The sequence below is a fragment of the Andrographis paniculata genome, unplaced genomic scaffold, assembly GCF_009805555.1.
Source record: "Andrographis paniculata isolate CXL003 unplaced genomic scaffold, ASM980555v1 Contig95END, whole genome shotgun sequence".
NCBI classification, from domain to species: Eukaryota; Viridiplantae; Streptophyta; class Magnoliopsida; order Lamiales; family Acanthaceae; genus Andrographis; species Andrographis paniculata.
Genome location: NW_026137634.1, coordinates 2283415 through 2305477, shown reverse-complemented (window position 1 = coordinate 2305477; position 22063 = coordinate 2283415). Strand labels below are relative to the sequence as shown.

Here is a 22063-nt window from a genome sequence, read left to right as displayed (position 1 = left end):
CATTTCATCCCAAGAAGACTGGGTTGACTAACACGTGTTTTTTTTGTTTTTACCAGATTACCCTCACTGTGATTCTCGCTTCCGCGTGTTAGATTGGAAGGTTAATCTTGTAATTTCACATCAAACGTCTTAGAAGAGTGTAGAAGAACAATTCTGTTGCAAGGGTTAACCGAAAATGGACAAGGGTAGTTCCGTAATTTCGATGCATATCTGGCGTGTGGCTCCCAAACGCCGGTCCCGGACTACGTGGCTCCCAAAGTAGTTCATTTTGCATCTGAATTGCCTGGAAAAAATTTAGCTCATAGCCATTTTTCTCGAGGTACGCTCAAATTGTCCGATTTCACGTATTTAAATATTTTAAATATTTAATTTCTTGTTTAGATTAGATTATATTCATTGCTTGTTAACTCTTGAGTTGCAGAGTGTTATTGTTTATATGAATTGAATCTAGTTTTTCATTTCGTTAGTTTTTTTTTTATTTTTTTATTATTATTTTTTTTTTTTGTTAAGAAGTGATCCGACATCCAACTAAAATCAATTGATCATAGGTCAAGTGGCCTTTCACTCTTAATATATATATTTATATATATTAAGGGAGTTCTCACACATTTAGCAATTTAGCAATGCGGGCAATATTCGGGCAATATTCGACAATTTTACCGGGCGAAATCTCCGCGGCCCTGGCCCGACGGTATGCAGTATTATGCTTTTGAGTTCGTATTGGGCAGAGTTCGTTGAGAAATTTTTGTTCTATGTTTCTGCTTGTGGATGTAGTCAATCCATTGTTGATGAACCACTTAAATTTGTGTCTTTTTTACGTTTTTGTTTTGTTTATTATTTGATCATTAGTCGGTAATCTGTTACAACAGTTAATCCGAGTAGTTTGATCAATCTCTTAAACTTAACTCCACGAGTATCACACAATAGTCCGAGCCAGAAAGGTTTCAGTTATTCGTAATATCTGTTAGTCGTTACTCGTTCAGGTCGCCAACCAGCAGTGGCAAGTACTCTCTCTGTTGTGTTTCTTCCATCTTCTCATGTCCTGCAACCTCTCTTCCCCATATTTTATGCACCATTTTTCAGTTGAAACAAATTTTCTTTTCACTTCTCCTATAACAGTTTCTATGTGGAACTGGATATGCTAGCCGAGGTTCCTCGAATAATTTTCACTTTTTAGGAGATGTTCTCCAATAGCATATTATGCTTCTGACATGGCAGAGCATGGTTTATTGTATTCAAGATATCCATGGGCTGTCAATAGAATCCTGAGCTACCGTGATCCGGCTTCATGAGGAAATGAATGATTGCCTCATCAAATGTGAATACTCGAGATCTCTGTGTTGGGCTGTATAATTAATTGTGTCTCTTTGTATGTGACTTTATAAGGTTGTACTGCTAGATAATGAAGCTTGAGTTTACATATTACTTAATGAGATCTCTTTACATATTACAAATGGTCAGAATTATGTGCTTCTCCTATTACTGGATATCGTGATCTCCTTTTTTTTGTCACAGCAATTTCTGCTTGTTTTCATCGTCATTTCCGTACATATTGCTAAGAATCAGTATATTTTCCAAGTTATGAACTGATCCATTCGATAATATTGATTACGCATAGGTATAGCTCATCTTCTTGACAGAACTTCTGCTATTCATTTGTCTTTTAGAGTATTGGCTTCACTTGAGGTAAAAGAATCCACTTTCTAAGTTTTCTTGTTCAATTTTGAAGTGAGGACATGAGGGCCCATGAAATCTACTCTTCAATAAAGAAAAGAAGATGTTTTTGTAGCTTCTGATTTCCTGTTTGATCCCAGGCAATCCCACTTCACTTTTAATGCATGTTTGATTATGGTATGAAAAGAAGGCAGAATTTATTTACATAATTTTCCTGCATCATTGAGTTCAGTAAACTTTGGAAACATTTAAATTAAATAAAATGCTCGGTGATGGGAACCATTATGGAGACGGTACCACTGTGACTTAAGCACATGGGACTTGTTTGCTACTATTCCTTTGTCTTCTTCATGTGAAGGTAATGTGACATGTTTGTTTGTGTTCCAGTGCTTCAACCAGAATCATAGATCTGAAGCTTTTAATTACTTCTGTTCAACATCACTTTCTCCTTACCTAAACTGTTTTAACCACTCCCATGATTTGCCTAACATTGTTTCTTCCTAAGTCACTTGCAGACAGACAGATTATGGAAGGATGCTCAAATTAACCATGGCTCTTCTTCAAGCAGAATGTTACAGAAGCTTGAAATGGTCAGTTTATCAAATCACTGAACCTGGTAATTTTAACTTTCCACAATCAATGGTTGATTAAGTGAAATTAGTATTTTGTGAAATGGCCTGAGATAAGTTTTCTTACATGAGGTATTTGTTATTGTACTTCCATTTATTTTTGGCAAAATTGTCCAAAATTTGTTTGTGGTTTGGATCCAGCTTCGTTTAAACTTAGGTTTCGAAGAGTTTTAAAAATTTGAAAAAAAAAAGAAAAAAGTTAGTATCTGATTTAATGTTTTATAGGAGAAAAAATATATTTGATGTGATATTTTTCAAGAATAAATAGTGGTAAATAAGTGAAAATCGGTTGCGTAAACGGAGGACCATTCTCTGTGGTGATTTAAAAAATGCACAAGATGATTTAGAAAATATTGCATAGAATCCTTTAAAAATTACGCAAGACTCTTCGACCTTTAAAAAAAGATTTTGTGCAATATTTTATAAATACTTTTCATGCCGTTTCTAAATCATGACAAAGAATACTTCAGAGTTTTCAAACTATGTAAATTATGAACAATTTTGCCTATATTTTGGATGAGTTTTTGATGAGTTAGGAATCAAACATGCTTACATGCCAATCTTTTCAACTCAATGATTCTTATTCTCAGTAAATAATGACATGGAGATACATGTATAACACTCTCAACAAAAAAATAATGGAAACCCCATAGATCTTTCACCAAGATACAGAGAAACCAAAACATTCTATCCTTTAGGAATTTCGACACATATCACAGGCCTTTCCTCCTAACACTAACCAACCAAACATCATCGATCACAGGACCGCACATAGCGCCCGAATTATCACTTTTCATGTGGTAGTAAGAGCTCAAGAATCTAATTCTAGTTCTCGTAGAAACAGCTTTGAACTTTAGTATCCCGCGCTTGAATCCTCCATTCCCCTTCGATTCATAGGGAACCTGAAATAGCATCCTCCCTGCAGCTACCTCAACCATCATCGATCCTTCACATTGATTCTTAGCATCACCTACTGAAAATACGAGCTGATATGTTCTTCCAGGCACAGTTCTAACCACCTGCGCCACCGCGCTTTCTCTTCCAGCCACCAATTCAATAGCCCTCTTGCCTTCGGGCACCTTAAAATGCTCGGTATCTATGTATTTTACAGCTTTAAGGGACTCTATCATCCATCCAGGAAGTGGGGAGTGATCATCCTCAATGTTGGGAGGTATTAGGACACCCCAAGGTGTGTTTGGAAAGATATATGGTCCTTCTTCGAAGTTTCCATTCTTCAATAGATTGCCTGCAGAGTTAGAACTTTTAGATATTCAGCTGATTTTTAGTTAAGTAGATAAGAGATAGAAGTCAATAGAACTCACCTCTGCGCCGTGTAGGCTTGGATAATGCCTTTAGTGCAACAGAGTCGATAAGTGGACCGCAGGCAGGATCCCTTTCAACCCCTGGATTGTGTATAACAATCTCGATCTCATTAGACTGAGCCAAGAATCCCCAACAGTAGGAATCCCATCCATCACTGCTGTACACAGTCTGGATTGGGAAAATGCCCCAATCTTTTGGTTCTGAGTTTGGCGAAACCGAGACATTGAGTTTCTCTTCTTGTGCACATGTCCTGGCTGCACTGAATGACACTGAATAGAACATTCCATTTGTTACTTTGAGCTTGGTCTTGATCGATGCTTCATCTCCTAGTCGGACGGCTCTGGCGCCCTCCGGCACCACTAGCAGCATGTCCCCTTGTTTCTGGCCTGATTTTATGTATTCTACAAATCCAGAAATCTCCCAATTGGGAATGGCATGAGGATCAATCACTTTAGTCCCTTTCATCTGTGATGGCTTTGGGCCATATTCAAAGTTCCCATTAGGCACTTGCCCTGTAAAAAAACAAAAAAAATATTTAATCTTCAAGCTAGATTTGATCCAAGACACTGAATGATTGTAAAAATGATGAAAGAATTGATGAAACTTACCATCAGGTAAAGATAATGAAATTTGGAAAGTAGCAAACAGCAACACTAACAGTGTCTTCTTCATCACTACCATAGTTTCTTTCTGATTGATGATCTTATTGCCAATGAGGGAGCTTGAGAATATATATATATACATATAGGGGTGGGTGTAAAGTGAAATGACTAAACTACCCTCTAGGATCTTTCATCTGCACATGCATTTCACTGCTGTCTGCTGGTGATGGTTTGTTATTATAATAGTAAGAGTCGATTTATTCTGGGAAGGTCCAAGATTTGTTCTGCACCATCTTGATAGACACTATCTTGGCTCATAATTGCATTATATTCTTCATATATATATATTTATATTTCATGTTTGAAAATATATTGTTGAGGGGATCTGGAGATGTGTCAGCTGAATAGACACATAGTACATCTCTCTCACACACAATTAAGAAGAAGAGAATTAATAATTGGTGTGATCATATGATTCAAGATGTGTTAGGGTGACATGCCATGTGAAGTCGAAATTATATTATTACTGGAAATTTAAGATAGAGGGGTGTGAGTGAATTCCCTGTGCTTTTTTGTCTGTAATAATTCAGTATTTAATTTCTCAAGACATGTGCATACCTGACTCAACACCCTAATTTTTAAGCAATCACTGTTTTCAACACTTACTAGGCTGTCTTTCCTTTTCTTTTTTGTCTTTGTGCTTCACTTAGGTCGAGCATCCATATGTTCTCAAAGTGATTTCAACTATTGGAGTTTTGAAATTAGTTATAGAATAGTATATTTATATTTCTATAAAACACTATTGTTGGTGAGTAATGTCAAAAATAATTTTTAAAAACCGATAAATAGATCCATATATATATATATATATATATTGGATACTTCCGATTGTGGATAAATAAATTAATGATGCGTTTCTTTTATAACTTAAGTTTTTAGATGAGACGGTCGTTCGCACCCGACAATATATATATTATTCATGTTTTTCTAGCCTTTAAAGTATTCTTAGAAGTCAAGTTATTTTTGTCTTTGTTCATTCTAACACTTTTCAACTATTAGTTCTTTCTTCTATTTATATATATATATACATTTTTTTTGGAACATAATTAACTTTATTTTCACTACCAAAACATCTCAAATTATAGTAGTAATACATTCAATGAAATATACGTATTTGAAACAATATACACATATGGAGCATACATAGTACATACTTGTTCGATTCGATGTCGATGTGAAATCATATGCACAAGCCTTGTTCTTTAACTTCATAGTCTTCTTCCTTTGCGTCACATCGTACTTTTGAATCGAATCTTATTGACTTGATTCTCCAAAATCCGTCGAAGAAGCCTATAATATAATCATATACAGTTAAAACGTCTAAACTTTATAACGCGTAAACTTTACTATTCAATTTGTTCATTCATTAGCAATGGATATTTTGTTTTATGTACTTAAATTCATTTTATCGAGCATGCTATAGAGTTTAGTCGTCGTTTCAAACCTTAGCGCGACAATCCTTTCCAAAGCTCACCGTCCGAACCTTGAGCTCGCCCCGGCTCGTAGTTAACTCATCGAATATCTCACCATCACATACCTCATTTCCATCTTCATTAGGCCCTTCATTACCCTAACAAAGTTAACATTAGTACCATGTTAGTTTTAAATTATAATACGACTTTTTTTTGTTTGTTTTCATGTACTATTTAACATCTGTATCGATAAATACTCTGTAAAATTAGTGCATTCTTAGAGAAACATGTTCTATAGTTGAAATATCTTTGTCTACTAGACATATATATGCACATACTCTAGATGAGAGGCTCAAGGATCGCCTCGGCTCCCCGACAATTTCCTCGTACTCAGCTGCATCAAGCTCGCGCAAATAGTGCGCGTCGAAGACCTTTGGGAGGATGTATTGTCGGATGAGTATGAGAACAAAGAATGGCACCGGGAAGAGTATTCCGGCTATGGGAATCCAAGTGACGCCGTAGCACAAGAGCAAGTAGAGGAATTGGAATATCGTGAAGGCTACAATGCATCGGAATGGCACCGACTCCACGTACGAAGCATGGACTTTTCCCAAAATCCTATATTTGCTCCGGATAGTCAGTAAGTCCTAGAGCTGTAAAACGAACGAACTATTTGCAAGCTCGGCTCGGTTTGGCTCGTTTGCTAAGTTAAACGTGCTAAACACGAGTATAAATTTCGACTCGTTATGTTCACGAATGAGCTCGAGCTTATTCGTGAACCTTTGACAATTTTTGTTAAAAAAAATAAATTGATACTTTTATATTTACTAAGTATATATCTTTATAAATGTTATACTTAATTCTAATTTCTTTTTATATAAGTTTATTAATAAAACATTACTTATTATTAATTGGATCTAAATTAAAATAAATTTAAATAAATGAAACAAAAAAGCCTAATATGAACAAAAAAACTGCTAAGTGAATTTAAATAAAAATTTCAACTCGTATCTCTTAACGAGTGAACACGAGTCCTTAACAAGCAGAGCTTGAATATGAAAAGTTCCGGCTCGTTTACAGCTCTAGGCTCCTATTTAAACTTGATGTTATATGTATATGTGAACTTAAGCATAATTATATATTTGTGTGTGAAATCTTACTTGTATCTTCGACTAGGAGCAACGAAGAGGAAGACAATTCTTTCCCACAGCTGGTTTCCGGGGAGGCTGTCGATGGCCATATATGCAAAATAGCCCCAAAGAACTGATGTCGGGATGAGTCTGATCGCCGGTATGGCGAAAACGGATGCAGCAACCAGCAACGATTGCAACAAATTGCTCACCCGTTGCTCGTTAACCCGGACTGGCAGGTACGCATCGATGTATTTTTCAGATTCGATCGTCACTTTTGATTCCTCCTCGTTTTCTATCTTCAAAACTGCATCTTTCAAGCTTTGCAGCTCCTGAGATACCTCGTTCGACTGCAAATTATTTCGAGAAACAACGGTATGTAGCTACCCTGTTTAAAGCTTAGATTTTTTTCCGATAAAAAAAGTTAGAATTATAGAGTACGATGAATTTAGATTTAGCGAAAATGACTCACGGTAGGAGATTTGTCGATCTCCATGAAAGTAGCTTGCATTTCTTCGTATATTTGCGTTGTGCTAGCTTTACGACGAATGCTTTCCTTAGCCTTCGCGACCATCTTTTGTTGCATAAACTATTGAAGATTGAAACAGATATTTGATATGATAGTTTTTTTTATAAGAGTGTAAGTACTTATACTCGAGAAAATATATTTATAAACCGGCGAATAGAAGAACTTAAAAATTTCCGACCTGTTTTCTAAGGACGGCTAAGCTCTTCGTGTGCATCGGAGATTGCGGCAGAACTCCGTTGGAGGGAGGAAGTCCGATCAAACCACAGATCAAAGTCTAAGGCATAGCGAGACGTCGAAAAATTAGAAACCTTTCCTATTATATACATTTTCCAAAATTAGTAATCTTTCCTTTTATAGACAAATCAATCGTCGTCATACCATTGCGCCGAGCACGAAAATGTCGTAGTGATATGCCGGCGGGTTCTTGAGGTTGAATTCCTTCTGTTGAGCGAGCTGCGAAGCGACGCTGTGGTCGAAAAAGTAAAGTCCGGCGACCATTAGAGCTGGAACAATGGCGGCGAAGATGTATAGCATCGGAACCTTCGCCATATCCTACAATGTCGTCATATTAGAATATTATTTAAATTTTTAGATGAGATGATCATTATAGTATACCTTAACGACAGTCCAATGATATATTGATTCGGGTTGCCATGGGAGGGGGCTAAAGAGTCTTCTGGGGACACCGGACGGGACTCCGTCGGGGATCGCGAACGACAATGCAGTCCATATCACGACCATCGATGGCACCCCGTAGTCGGCGAAAAAACTCCGTATTCGACCTATTTATGTGGATATATTTCAAAAATCGGGATCGAGTAGGAAATCGAGACAAAGAACAAGGGTAGGAAGATCGTTCGTCGAACCTGTTCCGTACAACCATTGCCGCGCTTTTCGACTCTTCAAAGAAGTGTACAAAAGGCCGAAGGCGAAAATAATCCCGAGTATACCATTGGCATATAGCCAGTTAAATTGGTTCTCCTCCGCCGTCGAATCCTCGCCTTTTAGTACCTTGAACTCGCTCACTATTCCCTGTATACCGATATGCATAAAAACTATGATACATTTGTGTGCACTCTACTAGAGCTGTAACCCAGCCGAAGTTGAGCTTGTCATGATTTATAATGATATATATATACTTATTAAATATAAAATTATTAAGTTAAATTTTCTAATAAATACTGTCGAGCGTTCATGAACAAGCTCAAGTTCGTTTGTGAATATAAAGAGTCAAAATTTATGTTCGTATTCGGCTCGTTTAGCTTAACGAACGAGATCTTAACGAACTTAAACGAGCCGAACCGAGCTAAGCTCGCGAACTGTTCGTTTATTTTACAGCTCTAGCTCTATACATATGTGCTCGAACATATATATAATGTACGTATACCTTGATCGCCTCTTGAATGAAGAGCAAAGTTATCAACATGCCGAATGTCTCACCGGCTATCCGCGTAAATCTATTTATGACCGCGCTCGCGTTGAAGATCGCGAGTAGGAACAACATTAGAGCCGACCAAACACATACCCTACATTCGTCGATCAACATGAGCTAAAAGAACAAAGTATTAAACACATATACATGAGTAATTTACGAAAGATCGAAGATTTTTAGCAATATAGATATGTATATATACCACGCGGCCCATGCCAAGTAAAGCTTTTGTCCTAAATCCTCGCGGCCCTTCGCGAAAGAGTACATGTAAGAGTACATAATAATAGTCGGCTCGGCGACTCCTAGGATGAGAAGAGGTTGTCCCCCGAATATTGAGTGTATGATGCCACAAATGGCCGTCGATGCCAATGTTTGCACCGCGCTTAAACTCCCATCTAAAAATTAAACGAGATAGCTATAAATTTTGTTATATTTTTGCATTGATAATGGAAATATGAGCGTATTTATGATACAGACTCGATAGACTCTGAAAATTTCTCTGCATAATGCAATAAATTTTATGCAGACAAATAAAAACTCGACTTACTCTAAATTTTTATAAGTTTGATGTAAGATCGATATCACAAATGTTTGTACTTGAGGTCATTATTCTTACAACATGAGTAGTTCAAGTGTCCCGACAAATACAATGTGTGTGTGAGTACTCACCAGTGTCGCGACCAATTTGCTCGCCAAATGCGATGACGGGAAGGGCCGAGGCGAAGAAGATATAAGTGGTTGGAGCAAGAATCCTAAGATGAACACGAACAAAAACATCAATACATAGATACATGTGCAGTTGTTTGGTTAGTAGAAAATCGAGCGAATGAAGGAACCGGCGAAGCAAAATTACCCGAACCCGGATCGAAAACCGAAGATCCAATCGTTCTTGTAGCAAGGTAACCTTGATTGGAGATCCTTCTTGATGCCTTTGAATGGAGGACTCTTTATGCACTCCATTTTTGTGTTTTTTGAGCTCTTGTTCTATTTGAATTTGGTATGATAACTTAATGGATGAATATTATCATTACTTTGTTTGAAAGAAGAAGAAACAACAGAGGTGAGTGATCTTTTTAATCAGCAAGTTTTGATCTAATTTAGAGATGTCACATATATATATATATAATTACATATACTCTCTTCCTCCCAAATTAATGTACATATCTATTTACTTTTTATACGGTATGTAAGAGTTGTATTAACTAAAAAGATTCAAACTCGACACCTCTAATATTATATCGGATGCGCAGAATAACCGTCTCACGAACCGGTAGAGAAACGCATCATTAATGTATTTATCAGGAGTACATCACCAATATTTTGAAATATAAAAATAAGTTGAATTACAATAAAAATATGTTGATCATGAATATTTTCAAAGTTAATTAATGCCCCTATTATTACGTTCCGATTCGGTTGTCTCACTGTAGCCAACGTAATTATAATTGCTATAATGCATACTGAAATAATAGTTATAATTAATTCGATCTAAAAAAAACAAAACAAACATAAGGAAAATGGCCTGACAGTGTAAGTAAAATATAAAAATAATAAATTTTATAATATATTAATTTTTTTGAAAAATCATATATATTTAAAAGACTCTGTATGTATATATCCCTCTGTCCCATATACTATATTCACATTACCTCACCATATCACTTTTCTTTTAATGATTACACACTCTATTCTTATTTTAAATTTTTTAATTTTATTTTTTTATAAATTTTAATTAAATTCATTAATTATCTTAATAATAATTTATAATTATTTATATTATCGAATAATTATTTTCTACCGATTAGCATATATGTATCTGGGACTAAGTGAGTATTATATTATATATATTAGTTTTATAAGCACTATTTTGGTACGGTAAGATAGACTGACAAACAATCAACTATGTTATATCGACAATTTATTTCTAACAATTGACAAAGATACAATCAATGTTGTGGGGACAAAACCATCCCTAACATAGTCAAGATCCATGACTTCTGTGGAATTTTAATTTATTACTATTATTATTATTTAATGTATTGAAGAAATACAATACAATCCTTTATTGACAAATACATATATATATATATATAATATATATGGTATTTTTTAATAATATTCAAATATGAATTGCAAACAAGAACAAAGGCTCAAAACATTAACAAACCAAAGCCAAAAATGCAACGTTAAACCACTCTCCATAAGCAAATTCTATAACTCAAAATTAGAATATTTAATTAAGCATTTATCCAAATTTAGTAGATGGATAGGAAATTCAAATAAGAAATAATTCACAGCAACACAGAAAGAAGAGGGAGGGAGGGGTCCATGAATTGAGTTCATAAAAGGATATTTAGTTTGTAATATCTCACACAAGGTTCGATATTCGTAGCCTACTTACTTCCAAAGCTTCCTCAGCGACATATTTTTCTCGGTTTCCTTCTTCATGACTTTGGCGACAGCCATCTCAAAGTCTTCTTGAGTCACATGGACTCTCCGCTCTCTCAGAGCAAACATTCCAGCCTCCGTGCAGACAGCCTGCGCGATATTTATGATAAGTTTGGTTGTAATAAAACAACAAATTCAATTGTAATGCGACATGATTTGACTCAGAAAGTAAAAACAGAAACGTTTGAAATTTTTTCAATACTATTTCAACAGTAACAAATCAAATATATTTTTCAATCTCACAAAATATCACATCAAATATTCAATTTTTTACTGTTTCAGAAAGTTGCCAAAATTCCAAAACTTGTATCTAGAGAAGGCCAAAAAGTGGAATTACAACAAGCAAAGGATTAGCCAATTCGATGGGGAGAAAATGTGCATAACAGCATATGCAATTCTAATGATGCCTTGTTAAGTCAGAAAAAATTAATGAAATCGACGCATACCTTGAGCTCAGCTCCGGATGCACCATTCATCTTCTCGGCAATCTTCTTCAGATCAATTCCTCTCATGAGATTCATTTTCCTTGAGTGGATCTTTAGGATATCAAACCGGGACTGAAATGTTTTAAATAATTAGCTGTTAGGAAAAGAAAAGGAAAAAGAAAAAAAAAGAAATAGCTTTGCCACAGGTGACAAAATAGCTAAACTGAGAAACTATCATGAAAATGAAACGATGGTTCGTAAATTTTTGGCAGTAGATAATACTGACTATATATATTTTTTTACTTTGCAGGACATGCAATTGAAACACAGATAAATATTCAATGGATGCAGAGACTAACATCTTCATTGGGATTTGGGAACTCAATTTTCCTATCGATTCTTCCAGGCCTAAGAAGTGCTTGGTCAAGAATGTCGATTCTATTGGTGGCCATAAGTACCTGTGGAGATCAATCGATCACTTAAGTCAGAATAAGAGACTAGACATTAAAAAAATAATAATAAAAAGATTCTTTCATACTTTTATCTTATTAGATGCTTCAAAGCCATCAAGTTGATTTAGAAGCTCCAACATAGTTCGCTGAACTTCACTATCGCCATTTCCACTTCCAGATTCCATACGAGCAGATCCTATGCTATCAATTTCATCCATGAAGATGATGGACGGAGCATGTTCCCTGTCAAAAATACCATCAGTTAATAGTGGCATTTTGACGAAATCTGGTAAACTATTGATGTTCCAAGGGAACAAACCTGGCCATTACAAAAAGTTCTCTAACCATCCTGGAACCTTCTCCGATATATTTCTGAACTAATTCGGAACCCGAGACTCGGATAAAAGTGCAGTCAGTGTGGTGAGCCACTGCTCTTGCGAGCAAAGTTTTACCCGTGCCAGGAGGACCATAAAGCAGGACACCCTTCAAAATTTCAAGGAATAATAGATCAAAAGATGCTTTGAAAAGTTTGGTAAACACCGATGAATACATTACTCAAATTACCTTGGGTTGAGCGATTCCAAGACTCTCAAACAATTCAGGATGCTTGATTGGAAGTTCAATGACCTGAAATTTACACCATGGAAATGAAAAAATCAAAAAAATTTACATTGACTAAGCTATCTAAAGCTATCAAATAAAGATTCCAGAAAACAGCTAGTTTGAAATTTAGCAGAGGGTAATTTGAATAATATCATATATGGAGTCTTCATAAAGAAAAAAAAAATGTAATGAAAATGATGATTGCAACTTCTCAATTTAGAACTGCAAAGAGAATGTTATATACATGTTTTTAAAAGCATACAAGAAACAGAGATGCAAAATATACAGACTCAATGAAATCTACAAGAAACCAGGCCTTCAAATACCTCTTTTATTTCTTTAATCTGTTGGTCAAGACCACCAATCATATCATATGTAGAGTCTGGAACTTTTTCAACTTTCATAAGGTTCACCAATGGATCAACCTTACTTGGTAGAATCAAGTGGAGAACATAACTATCATTGCGTAAAGCAACCCTTGTCGAAGGTGTAATCTTAGTGATATCAATACTCTTGTCAATGTCAACAACATACTTTCCCTCAGGATGGACCTAAGCAGATTATGGGAAAATTGCATGGTCAATAAATGGTAAAAACCAATATAGAATACATTCTGTATGCAATCAAGTAAAACTATTTCAGTGTATAGAATGTGTGTCTGGTGTCAGGTCCACAAAACTTTTAAGGTCTGAACAATATCAATAAATGCAAAAACTCAGCCTTTTGTTTTTATAAACAAAGGATTAAAATTCATCACCTCTTGCCCTCTTTCCCCAACCTTTCAATATGAAAGGTAAGAACTTGAAGCATACAATACTAATACTACATGAACCAAGAGGAAAGCTCCTACAAAGGCAAATTCTTGATCTCATCCCATGAAAGAATTACAAGTTAAAAGACTTATTCAAACAGAAATGTTAGTGATGATGAACTTGTTTAGAATTTATACAAGGAAGTTTCAGTCATTACAATTCAACCTTCTCCTGAACATGAAAACCTTTTTTATTTTGACCTTACCCAAATCAGGCATCACAAACAACTGAAGTATCAGCAAAGTAAACACAGAATATAGGGTAGAGTGATGCTGTAATCAGAAAAAAAATTGAAACCAAGCTTGACAAGTTAAAAGACTTATTCAAATAGAAATCTTAGTGATGATGAACTTGTTTAGAATTTATACAAGGAAGTTTCAGTCATTACAATTCAACCTTCTCCTGAACACAAACCTTTTTGATTTTGACCTTACCCAAATCAGGCATTACAAACAACTGAAGCATCAGCAAAGTAAACACAGAATATACGGTAGAGTGATTCTGTAATCAGAAAATAATGGAAACCAACCTTGACAAGAACCTTCGATTTACCCATGACTTTGACAACTTCACCAACATATGATCCAGGCTCCTGCAGAAGCTGCAGTTCTTCCTTAAGTGACCTCACTGCCAAAAAGAAAACAAATATTCTCATTTGAAATTATTTGGAGCAATAAGAATTTTCACTCAAATTTCTTTTGTGCCAAACCAATCATTTTCCGCTGATGTCCAAACTTAGCTAACATAACTCTATTAGGATGCGTAGCATCAATAACAGACTAAGGAGCAGTAACGTAGCACACAGTCTCTTAATGCACAAAAAACTGCAACTTTCATAAATAAACCATTGTGAAATGAATTCAATTTCCACAATTTGAATGAATAAAACCCTTATTTTCCGCACCTCTTTATTAAGTCAAGGATACAACTAAGGAGGTGTAAAATTACATCAAATTAACACTAATTCTCGCTCCACTTAAAATCTCCTAATAGAAATCAAACACCCTAGATTCTCTACTCACTACACGATTCAGACCGGCTAAAAATGAACACTTTACTCCAATCAAATCTAAAAGTGTGAGGAAACTATTACCAAGAAGAATTAAGTCAATAATAAACCGATTCCCAGCTCCTAGGGTTTCATAATTATCGATAAATATGAACTGCACATCTCCAATCAAATTAACAAAACACAAGAAAAGAAACCTCGAGCATTAAGGTCGTTGCGCTGAGCTTCGAGGCGCTGCAGATCATGAGCTTTCTGACGGACCAATAGCTGCATATCCTGTATCCGCTGCTGGTAATACTGGCGGAGACCTTCGCCGCCGCCTCCACCAGCGCCTTGCTCATGGATTTGCTTTGAATCTTCCGCCCGCCGAATCTCCGTCGCCGCCGTCGCCATTCTCAGGTAAGATCGAGGAACAATAGGCTTTCGTCTTCCCCAAGTTATATACTCCGCTAATCCTTTTTCTTCGTTTCTACAACTCCACCGCCTATTTTCTTTTTATTTTTTAAATTAAATTTGAAATATTTCGATTTTAATTAATTGATTGGTTTTTGAATTTGGGCCTTTTGTATTTTCGGCCTACGATGGAAAGAAAAATCCAAGAAAAGAAGCCCAAATAAATAAATTTTAATTGTTACAAAGCCCTTATATAAGGGGTTATTGGATAGGATATTCATGTGTGTTTGTTTGACAGATTGGATTTACATTATTCATCCAATTTTTTTTCTCCAAAAACATCAAATTAAATATTTATTTTTTATTTTTTATATTATACTAAAAATCAATTTTACATTCAAAACATCGTATCAACACCTATTTATATCACATCATACTATTCAAATCCCAACTCAAAATCCAAACCCCGAACAAACACTAATTCTTTTTAATATGTAAGTTTATTAACATGCATGATAATAAATAGCTAATAAGTATATTAGTCAAAAATAATTTTGATATAATAAAAATAATTATAAATTAAGTGATAATAAATTTATTTACTTGTGTATTTATTAGTGAAATAATTTATTTTTCTAATGCCTAGTACAAAATGTTTACAAATTTTGAAATAATATGGAAAGATTGTATAAATGAATTAATTTGAACTTTCTATGGTAAATATAATAAAAATATGCATATTAGAATTACTATTTTTTGGGTTTTGGATTTTGAGTTGAGATTTGAACAGCAAAAAATTTGAATTTGAATAATTGTATGATGTTATATAAATAGGTGTTGATGTGATGTTTTGAATGTAAAATTAATTTTTAGTATAATATAAAAAATAAAAAATAGGTGTTTGATTTGATATTTTTAGGGAAAAAAATGGGATGAATAGTGGGATTAAAATCCAATATCCCAAACAAACACACCTTAAAATATTATCTAACTATAATGAAAAATGTAATGGGCTTCCATATTACTTTTTCCATTGGGCTCTAGTTTTCTTAAGCCCAATATTCTTGGTTCGGGCCCATAACTGAGCCCAATGAACACCCAAAAAATAACGCCACTGCTACTGTACGGCGGCGGATAAGCCACGTGGCAGATTTCGGTTCCCAAGGCAGTTGATATTTTGGCCGCTACAATTCCACGTGGACAAACGACAGCCGTCCAATCAAGGGTGGCCCGCAGAACCACGTGACACACGTACGATCATGATTGGGGTCACGGAATCTGCTGTAAGAATCTGTGCCGTGCCTCAAACTTTGGAGCCATGTGATGGTTGCTGCCCTATTATTATAATTAAAAAAAAATCATTTTTAAATATTTTTTTAAAAAATATTAGAGGAAATTGAAAAGAGAGGCTTACACGCAAGGTGTGGCACAAACTTTAGGGGAAAAGAATGTGTTCGTTTTGTTCACCACCAAGATCCATATTAAATACATTTTTTTATTTATTTGATAATTTATATACAATTCGTTTACATAAAAGTTTTAAAAAATTTAAAAATAGAAACAAAAAAATGTATAATTGATACTCCATTTGTGATCGAATTTTATACTCCATCCGTCCCAACACCGTGCAATACTTTTTTATATATTTCAAACAGTATGCAATATTTTCAAAATAGGAAATAATTAATTATACTTAATCTCTCCGCAACACTTTATCCCGTCCCATCACCCGAATAAAAAAAATAAAATATATACTTCTCTCTGTCACATCACCTAATTTCTAAATTATCCTACTTAATACTACCCACCTAAAAACCCGTACCCAAAACAAATGTTGCACCTTATTTAGGATGAAGGGAGTAATATTTTATAAAAAATAATTACTACGGTAATTCTTGAAAAAATAAATATTGATTAATAGTTTCAAATGTTCTAAAAATTACTCCATTTGTTAAATATGTTTTATTATCAATTTTAGTAATGACAAGAGATTTTAAAATTTAATTATTAATTGCTGTTTTATATTCATTTACTACAATTATCACTACTATTATTACACATTATATCATTTCTAAAAATATTTACAACTATTTTTATTTTTTTTAGTAGTCTCTCTCTTTTCTTTAATAAAATGTTTATTTTTATTAATTTTTGTGTCAAGTCCAATATAAATAATTTTACATGATAGATAAAATATATTAAATTGAAAAAAATATTTTAAAATAATAAATTGATGATGGAGGGTTAGAATTGTGATATTTATTTGGTGGAAATTGGAATTGTTCTTTCGGAATATGCTTCTAGAAGAAGAAGATTGCGTGGGGGAGTTCAAATATAGTTTGGTATAGGTATTATGACCGAAGGATTTTGTTTGTTTCCTTTTCTGTTTATTTATTTTTATATTCCATCCGTCCTATAACTAGATTTTTATTTATTTTTTTGTACTAAGTAAGAATAAAATATAAATGACTAAAATAACTTTATTAGTACGTGTGATATAAAAGTAATGACAATTGTGTAATATATTGTAAGTTGTAAGAGTATTTGTAATGTTAGGTAGATAGTACAGTTACTAAAAAAAATGAAACGAATACTTTGTTATGAGACGGACTAAAATGAAAAAATAAATATTTTGTCATATGTGACGGAGGGAGTATAAGATTTTATATTCAAATATCTATTCATTTCTTTTTTAAAATTTAATTAGCTGATATAAGTATAATGTTAATTGTGTAATAATTCCTATTATTATAAGTAGTTACTAATTATTACTCCCTCAGTCCAGCTACATATGACCTTATTTCTTTTTTGGTATATCCCACAAAAGATAATTTCTTTCTATTTATGGTAAGTTTATCAATTTTAAACATATTTAACAAATATAAATCAATTAAATTAAACTTCTAACCTCTTACACTTAAAACCCACTCAAAACCTTTTATTTCTATCTCTCTCTTCAATTAATAAATATTTTTATCTATCTTTAAAACTTCTCATTTTTTATAAAACTAATTTATGGTAATGATAAATAAATAAATATATCTTTTTATTCATTTTTATTTTATATAAAACTTTATTATCTACAAAATGATATTCATATTGCATATATTTTATTTGAGATATAATTTTAAAAATATTTAAAATACCAACAACATTACATATATAAAAAATAAAAAAATATTATATTAATTTATTATTAATAACTTAATAACCTACCCTACTTAAAATACCGTAATCCTAATAAAAAGCTCATCTTTCTCGGCCAGATGGAGGGGGTACATGCGACCATGCAATTAGACCCCTCTTTAATTACATCACTTTTAGTTTTAAAAAAATCATTTTATTATTAATATTATTAATCAGCACACACGCGACTCACGTGCATTAATTTGATATTATACTTTCAAACTTGAGTTACTTTCTATTATGAGTTTTAATTAATTGCTCGTGCATGTAAAATTAAGGCCATGTTTGGTTTGAATTTCAAATGTATACACACTCGCTTAGGCTTTAAAGAAAGTTTTGTTTGGTTTTTTATATAAAATTTTTAATATTAATACTCGGTCGTCCTATAAATATAATTTTAATTAAATTAAACACTAAAAAACATTGATATTATATTGATCGTGAAATCGCTGTATAAACACATAATTCTAAGTAAGGACAAGTCAAGTGGTCGAACTATATATATGCTTCTAGGATTTAGGGTTATATCGATAGATAGATACAGACACGTGTATCTATATGTGCATGAACAAAGCCGCAGAGTCCCATTCCGATTAAAGCGCCCTCTCTTATTGGCCCCTTCCGCGCTTTTCTTCACATGATTCCTCTCCGTTTTTGCTTCGATCCTCGATTGCAGCCCTAAATCTTCCCCCAATTTCGCTTTTTCTTTTTGTTTGATTCGGTAATTCTTTGTTTAATCTCGAACTTGTTTCTTAATCGCCTGAATTTGTTGCTGTTCAGATTAAATTAATCAATGGCACCTCACTGCAATTATCTGCTTTGAAGATTCCGCAGAGCCGCAGTACTATACATAGCCGTGTTCGCTCGTCGTCTCCAAATCCTCTCTGATCGGAGGATTCTGAATTCCGGCGGAAAACAGGGCGGATTTTTGACAGGGATTGGAAAAAATGCAAGCGGTTTTGCAGACGAAGGGGATTTTTTCCCTACCTTCAAACCCTAGGACTCGAGGTTTTATCGCTCGGCCGGCGAGCGATCTACGGTACAGATTCAATCCTCCGGTGAAATCGACGGCTGTGAGGGCGTCAAATTTGTTTCCGAACGTATCGCTGAAACCAAAACCCCTAGGGTTTGCGGCAAAGCCTAATTTAATTCGTTCAAACGTTAGAGATCGTTATCCAATTGTAAGAGCTGAGGCTGCAGCAGGTGCGGATGGACAGCCTCTGTTTGAGGAGAAAGAAGAGCCTAAAATCTTCGGAATTGAATCGGTGACTCTGAAGAAGATTATTCCTCTCGGGTTGATGTTTTTCTGCATTCTTTTTAACTATACGATTCTTAGGGATACGAAGGACGTTTTGGTGGTGACAGCCAAGGGTTCGAGTGCTGAAATCATACCTTTTCTGAAGACATGGGTGAATTTGCCGATGGCTGTGGGGTTTATGATTCTGTACACAAAATTGGCTAATGTTTTGTCGAAGGAGGCTCTTTTTTACTCTGTGATTCTTCCGTTTATAGCCTTTTTTGGGGCGTTTGGATTTGTTTTGTATCCTCTCAGCGAGTATTTCCACCCCACAGCTCTTGCTGATAAGCTTCTCAATGTTTTGGGGCCGAGGTTTCTCGGGCCTCTGGCGATTATGAGGATTTGGAGCTTCTGCTTGTTCTATGTGATGGCTGAGCTTTGGGGGAGTGTGGTTATTTCAGTTCTGTTTTGGGGATTCGCTAATCAGGTATAAATTCGATGCTTTTGTTGTTATTAGATGTTTATATGCTGTTCGTCTTGTGTAGTGTATTGATCTTTTGAACATTTTGAGACGAAAATGGGTGTTATTGATGTCTATATGCTGTTCTGTTTTGGGGATTTGCCAATTAGGTAAAAGCTCGATGCTTGTGTTGTTATTTGATGTTTATATGCTGTTTGTATTGTGTTTTTATATGGCTGAGGATCTTGTTAATTGGTGTTGTATTGATCTTTCGAACTTGTTGAGACGAAAATGGGTGTTGATGTTTATAGCTTGAATGGAAAGTAGATGTTGGATTTGGCATTTTATTGATGAGAAAATTCAATATATAGGAGATTGATTTGTCAAAAATGGAAAGAAAACACAAAGAAACACGACCGTAATTGTTGGTAGATTTTCTGGATTGTGTTTAGATTGCTGATGCTTGGATATGGTTATAGATTCAATGATTGTTGCTGTTTGGATAGTTTCTATTCTGTTTTACGCTAAAGGCGAGTGATCTGACGATATGGGTGATTTTGTCGTTTTGGGATTAATTAGCATATTACGGGTAGTTTTGTCGTCTAGGGATTACGCAATTGGATTATTAAATGATCATCAATATAATCTTCTGACATTGCAGATTACCACAGTCGATGAAGCGAAGAAATTCTACCCGCTATTTGGCCTCGGAGCGAATGTTGCGCTTGTATTCTCCGGTCGAACTGTGAAATACTTTTCTCAATTGAGACAAAACCTCGGCCCAGGCGTCGACGGGTGGGCTGTCTCCCTAAAGGGAATGATGAGCATCGTCGTCGCAATGGGGTTTGCAATTTGTTTCTTCTACTGGTGGGTGAATCACAACGTTCCTCTCCCTGCCCGAAGTCTAAAGAAGAAGGTACTGACCTTCTAGAATCTTCCATTTTGTTTTCTTACGAGCGATCGGGATTACTTCTCACTACCGTTTTCTTACAGGAAAAGCCGAAAATGGGAACAATGGAGAGCTTGAAGTTCTTGGTGTCGTCAAGGTACATTCGCGATCTTGCCACTTTAGTCGTAGCATACGGCATCAGCATCAACCTCGTTGAAGTAACGTGGAAATCGAAGCTAAAAGCTCAGGTAAATCCGAAACCCGTTAATTCTCGACTATTGTTCGTAAATTTTCACACCCGTTAATTCTCGACTATTGTTCGTAAATTTTCACATCTTTATCGTTTAAATTGACAGTTCCCTACGCCGAACGAATACTCGTCGTTTATGGGCGACTTCTCGACCGCCACCGGAGTCGCGACTTTCACGATGATGCTGTTGAGCCAATGGATATTCAACAAATACGGTTGGGGGGTCGCCGCGAAAATCACCCCGACCGTCTTACTTTTAACGGGGGTCGGATTCTTCTCCCTCATTCTGTTTGGCGATCCTCTTGCCCCGGCTCTCGCGAAATTCGGGATAACGCCGCTTCTTGCGGCGGTGTACGTCGGAGCGATGCAGAATATCTTCAGCAAGAGTGCGAAGTACAGCTTGTTCGACCCGTGCAAGGAGATGGCGTACATTCCGTTGGATGAGGAGACTAAGGTTAAAGGGAAAGCGGCGATCGACGTCGTCTGCAACCCGCTCGGAAAGTCGGGAGGCGCGCTGATCCAGCAGTTTATGATTTTAACTTTCGGGTCTCTCGCGAATTCGACTCCGTACTTGGGCGGCATTCTGCTTGTGATAGTTCTTGCGTGGTTGGGCGCGGCGAAATCGTTGGACGGTCAGTTCACCGCGTTGAGGCGAGAGGAGGAGCTCGAAAAGGAAATGGAACGAGTTTCCGTGAAGATCCCGGTGCTGTCTTCGGACGAAAAGGGCGGCGGAAACGGAAATGGGTTTGTTTCCGGTGATTCGGCAGTGAACACCGATGCCGGCGCGTCGGAGCCGTCATCCAGCCGGAACACATGAGGTTGGTAGGGATTCTTGGTAAGATTTTATTTTTTAATTTAGCCCAAGGAATAATTGTCTGAATTAGGACAGTTATGTGGCGTTCGTCGTCTTTGGATTTTGGCTGACCTAAGGTGCTGTTACAACGTAGGTAAACTTATTTGCTTCATTAACATCTTCCCTATTTAGTTTTGGTATTTTATTATATTTTTTTATACTTCTTTCGTTTCGTATTTATCTATCTATTTAAAAATATTATTATTATATTAGGTGTGGTATAAATAAAATAGAAAAGAATAAAATAACATTATT

At 35.3% G+C, this 22063-nt stretch overlaps 3 protein-coding genes and 1 long non-coding RNA gene across 9 annotated transcripts; 2 read left to right on the top strand and 2 right to left on the bottom strand.

The window, feature by feature from the left end:
• The first annotated feature begins 102 nt into the window (after nt 1-102).
• LOC127243354 (uncharacterized) lies at nt 103-7023 on the top strand. 5 transcript variants are annotated; one of them, XR_007836984.1, is made up of 4 exons: nt 103-319; nt 549-2290; nt 6021-6340; nt 6877-7023. It is a non-coding gene; the product is annotated as an uncharacterized LOC127243354 (long non-coding RNA). The 5 variants fall into 5 exon arrangements; XR_007836983.1 differs by having other exon boundaries at nt 105-319; nt 549-2264; XR_007836985.1 differs by having other exon boundaries at nt 275-319; nt 549-2032; nt 2190-6340.
• On the bottom strand, nt 5368-10003 carry LOC127243352 (boron transporter 4-like). Of its 2 annotated transcripts, XM_051263327.1 has the most exons (13): nt 9645-10003; nt 9461-9543; nt 8994-9186; nt 8747-8885; nt 8226-8391; nt 7975-8141; nt 7738-7911; nt 7538-7633; nt 7303-7419; nt 6861-7180; nt 6039-6318; nt 5733-5858; nt 5368-5578 (listed from the first exon to the last, which is right to left on the bottom strand). In XM_051263327.1, the coding sequence occupies exons 1-13, from the start codon at nt 9749-9751 to the stop codon at nt 5543-5545; spliced, it is 2004 nt and encodes a 667-aa protein (XP_051119284.1). In that variant the 5' UTR covers nt 9752-10003; the 3' UTR covers nt 5368-5542. The 2 variants fall into 2 exon arrangements, with proteins under 2 accessions (XP_051119284.1, XP_051119285.1); XM_051263328.1 differs by lacking the exons at nt 9461-9543; nt 9645-10003 and having other exon boundaries at nt 8747-8908; nt 8994-9144.
• Nucleotides 10004-10970: 967 nt separating this feature from the next.
• On the bottom strand, nt 10971-15029 carry LOC127243528 (26S proteasome regulatory subunit 8 homolog A-like). Its single transcript, XM_051263605.1, has 9 exons — nt 14738-15029; nt 14061-14158; nt 13046-13270; nt 12681-12743; nt 12436-12599; nt 12203-12359; nt 12024-12122; nt 11686-11796; nt 10971-11329 (listed from the first exon to the last, which is right to left on the bottom strand). The coding sequence occupies exons 1-9, from the start codon at nt 14931-14933 to the stop codon at nt 11189-11191; spliced, it is 1254 nt and encodes a 417-aa protein (XP_051119562.1). The 5' UTR covers nt 14934-15029; the 3' UTR covers nt 10971-11188.
• A 3619-nt stretch (nt 15030-18648) lies between these two features.
• LOC127243356 (plastidic ATP/ADP-transporter-like) lies at nt 18649-21920 on the top strand. Its single transcript, XM_051263331.1, has 5 exons — nt 18649-18840; nt 18945-19843; nt 20478-20732; nt 20810-20953; nt 21062-21920. Exons 2-5 carry the CDS (start codon nt 19067-19069, stop codon nt 21770-21772), a joined length of 1887 nt encoding a protein of 628 aa, XP_051119288.1. The 5' UTR covers nt 18649-18840; nt 18945-19066; the 3' UTR covers nt 21773-21920.
• Nucleotides 21921-22063: the final 143 nt, after the last annotated feature.

Coding starts and splice junctions, on each gene's coding strand:
- LOC127243352 (XM_051263327.1), bottom strand. CDS start 9,751: ATGGAGTGCATAAAGAGTCCTCCATTCAAAGGCATCAAGAAGGATCTC. Junction 9,544..9,644: donor GGTTTTCGATCCGGGTTCGG/GTAATTTTGCTT, acceptor TGTTCATCTTAG/GATTCTTGCTCCAACCACTT. Junction 9,187..9,460: donor GCAAATTGGTCGCGACACTG/GTGAGTACTCAC, acceptor TTTAATTTTTAG/ATGGGAGTTTAAGCGCGGTG.
- LOC127243528 (XM_051263605.1), bottom strand. CDS start 14,933: ATGGCGACGGCGGCGACGGAGATTCGGCGGGCGGAAGATTCAAAGCAA. Junction 12,123..12,202: donor AAGCATCTAATAAGATAAAA/GTATGAAAGAAT, acceptor TGATCTCCACAG/GTACTTATGGCCACCAATAG. Junction 11,797..12,023: donor TCCCAAATCCCAATGAAGAT/GTTAGTCTCTGC, acceptor AAAACATTTCAG/TCCCGGTTTGATATCCTAAA.
- LOC127243356 (XM_051263331.1), top strand. CDS start 19,067: ATGCAAGCGGTTTTGCAGACGAAGGGGATTTTTTCCCTACCTTCAAAC. Junction 19,844..20,477: donor TTTGGGGATTCGCTAATCAG/GTATAAATTCGA, acceptor CTGACATTGCAG/ATTACCACAGTCGATGAAGC. Junction 20,733..20,809: donor CCCGAAGTCTAAAGAAGAAG/GTACTGACCTTC, acceptor GTTTTCTTACAG/GAAAAGCCGAAAATGGGAAC.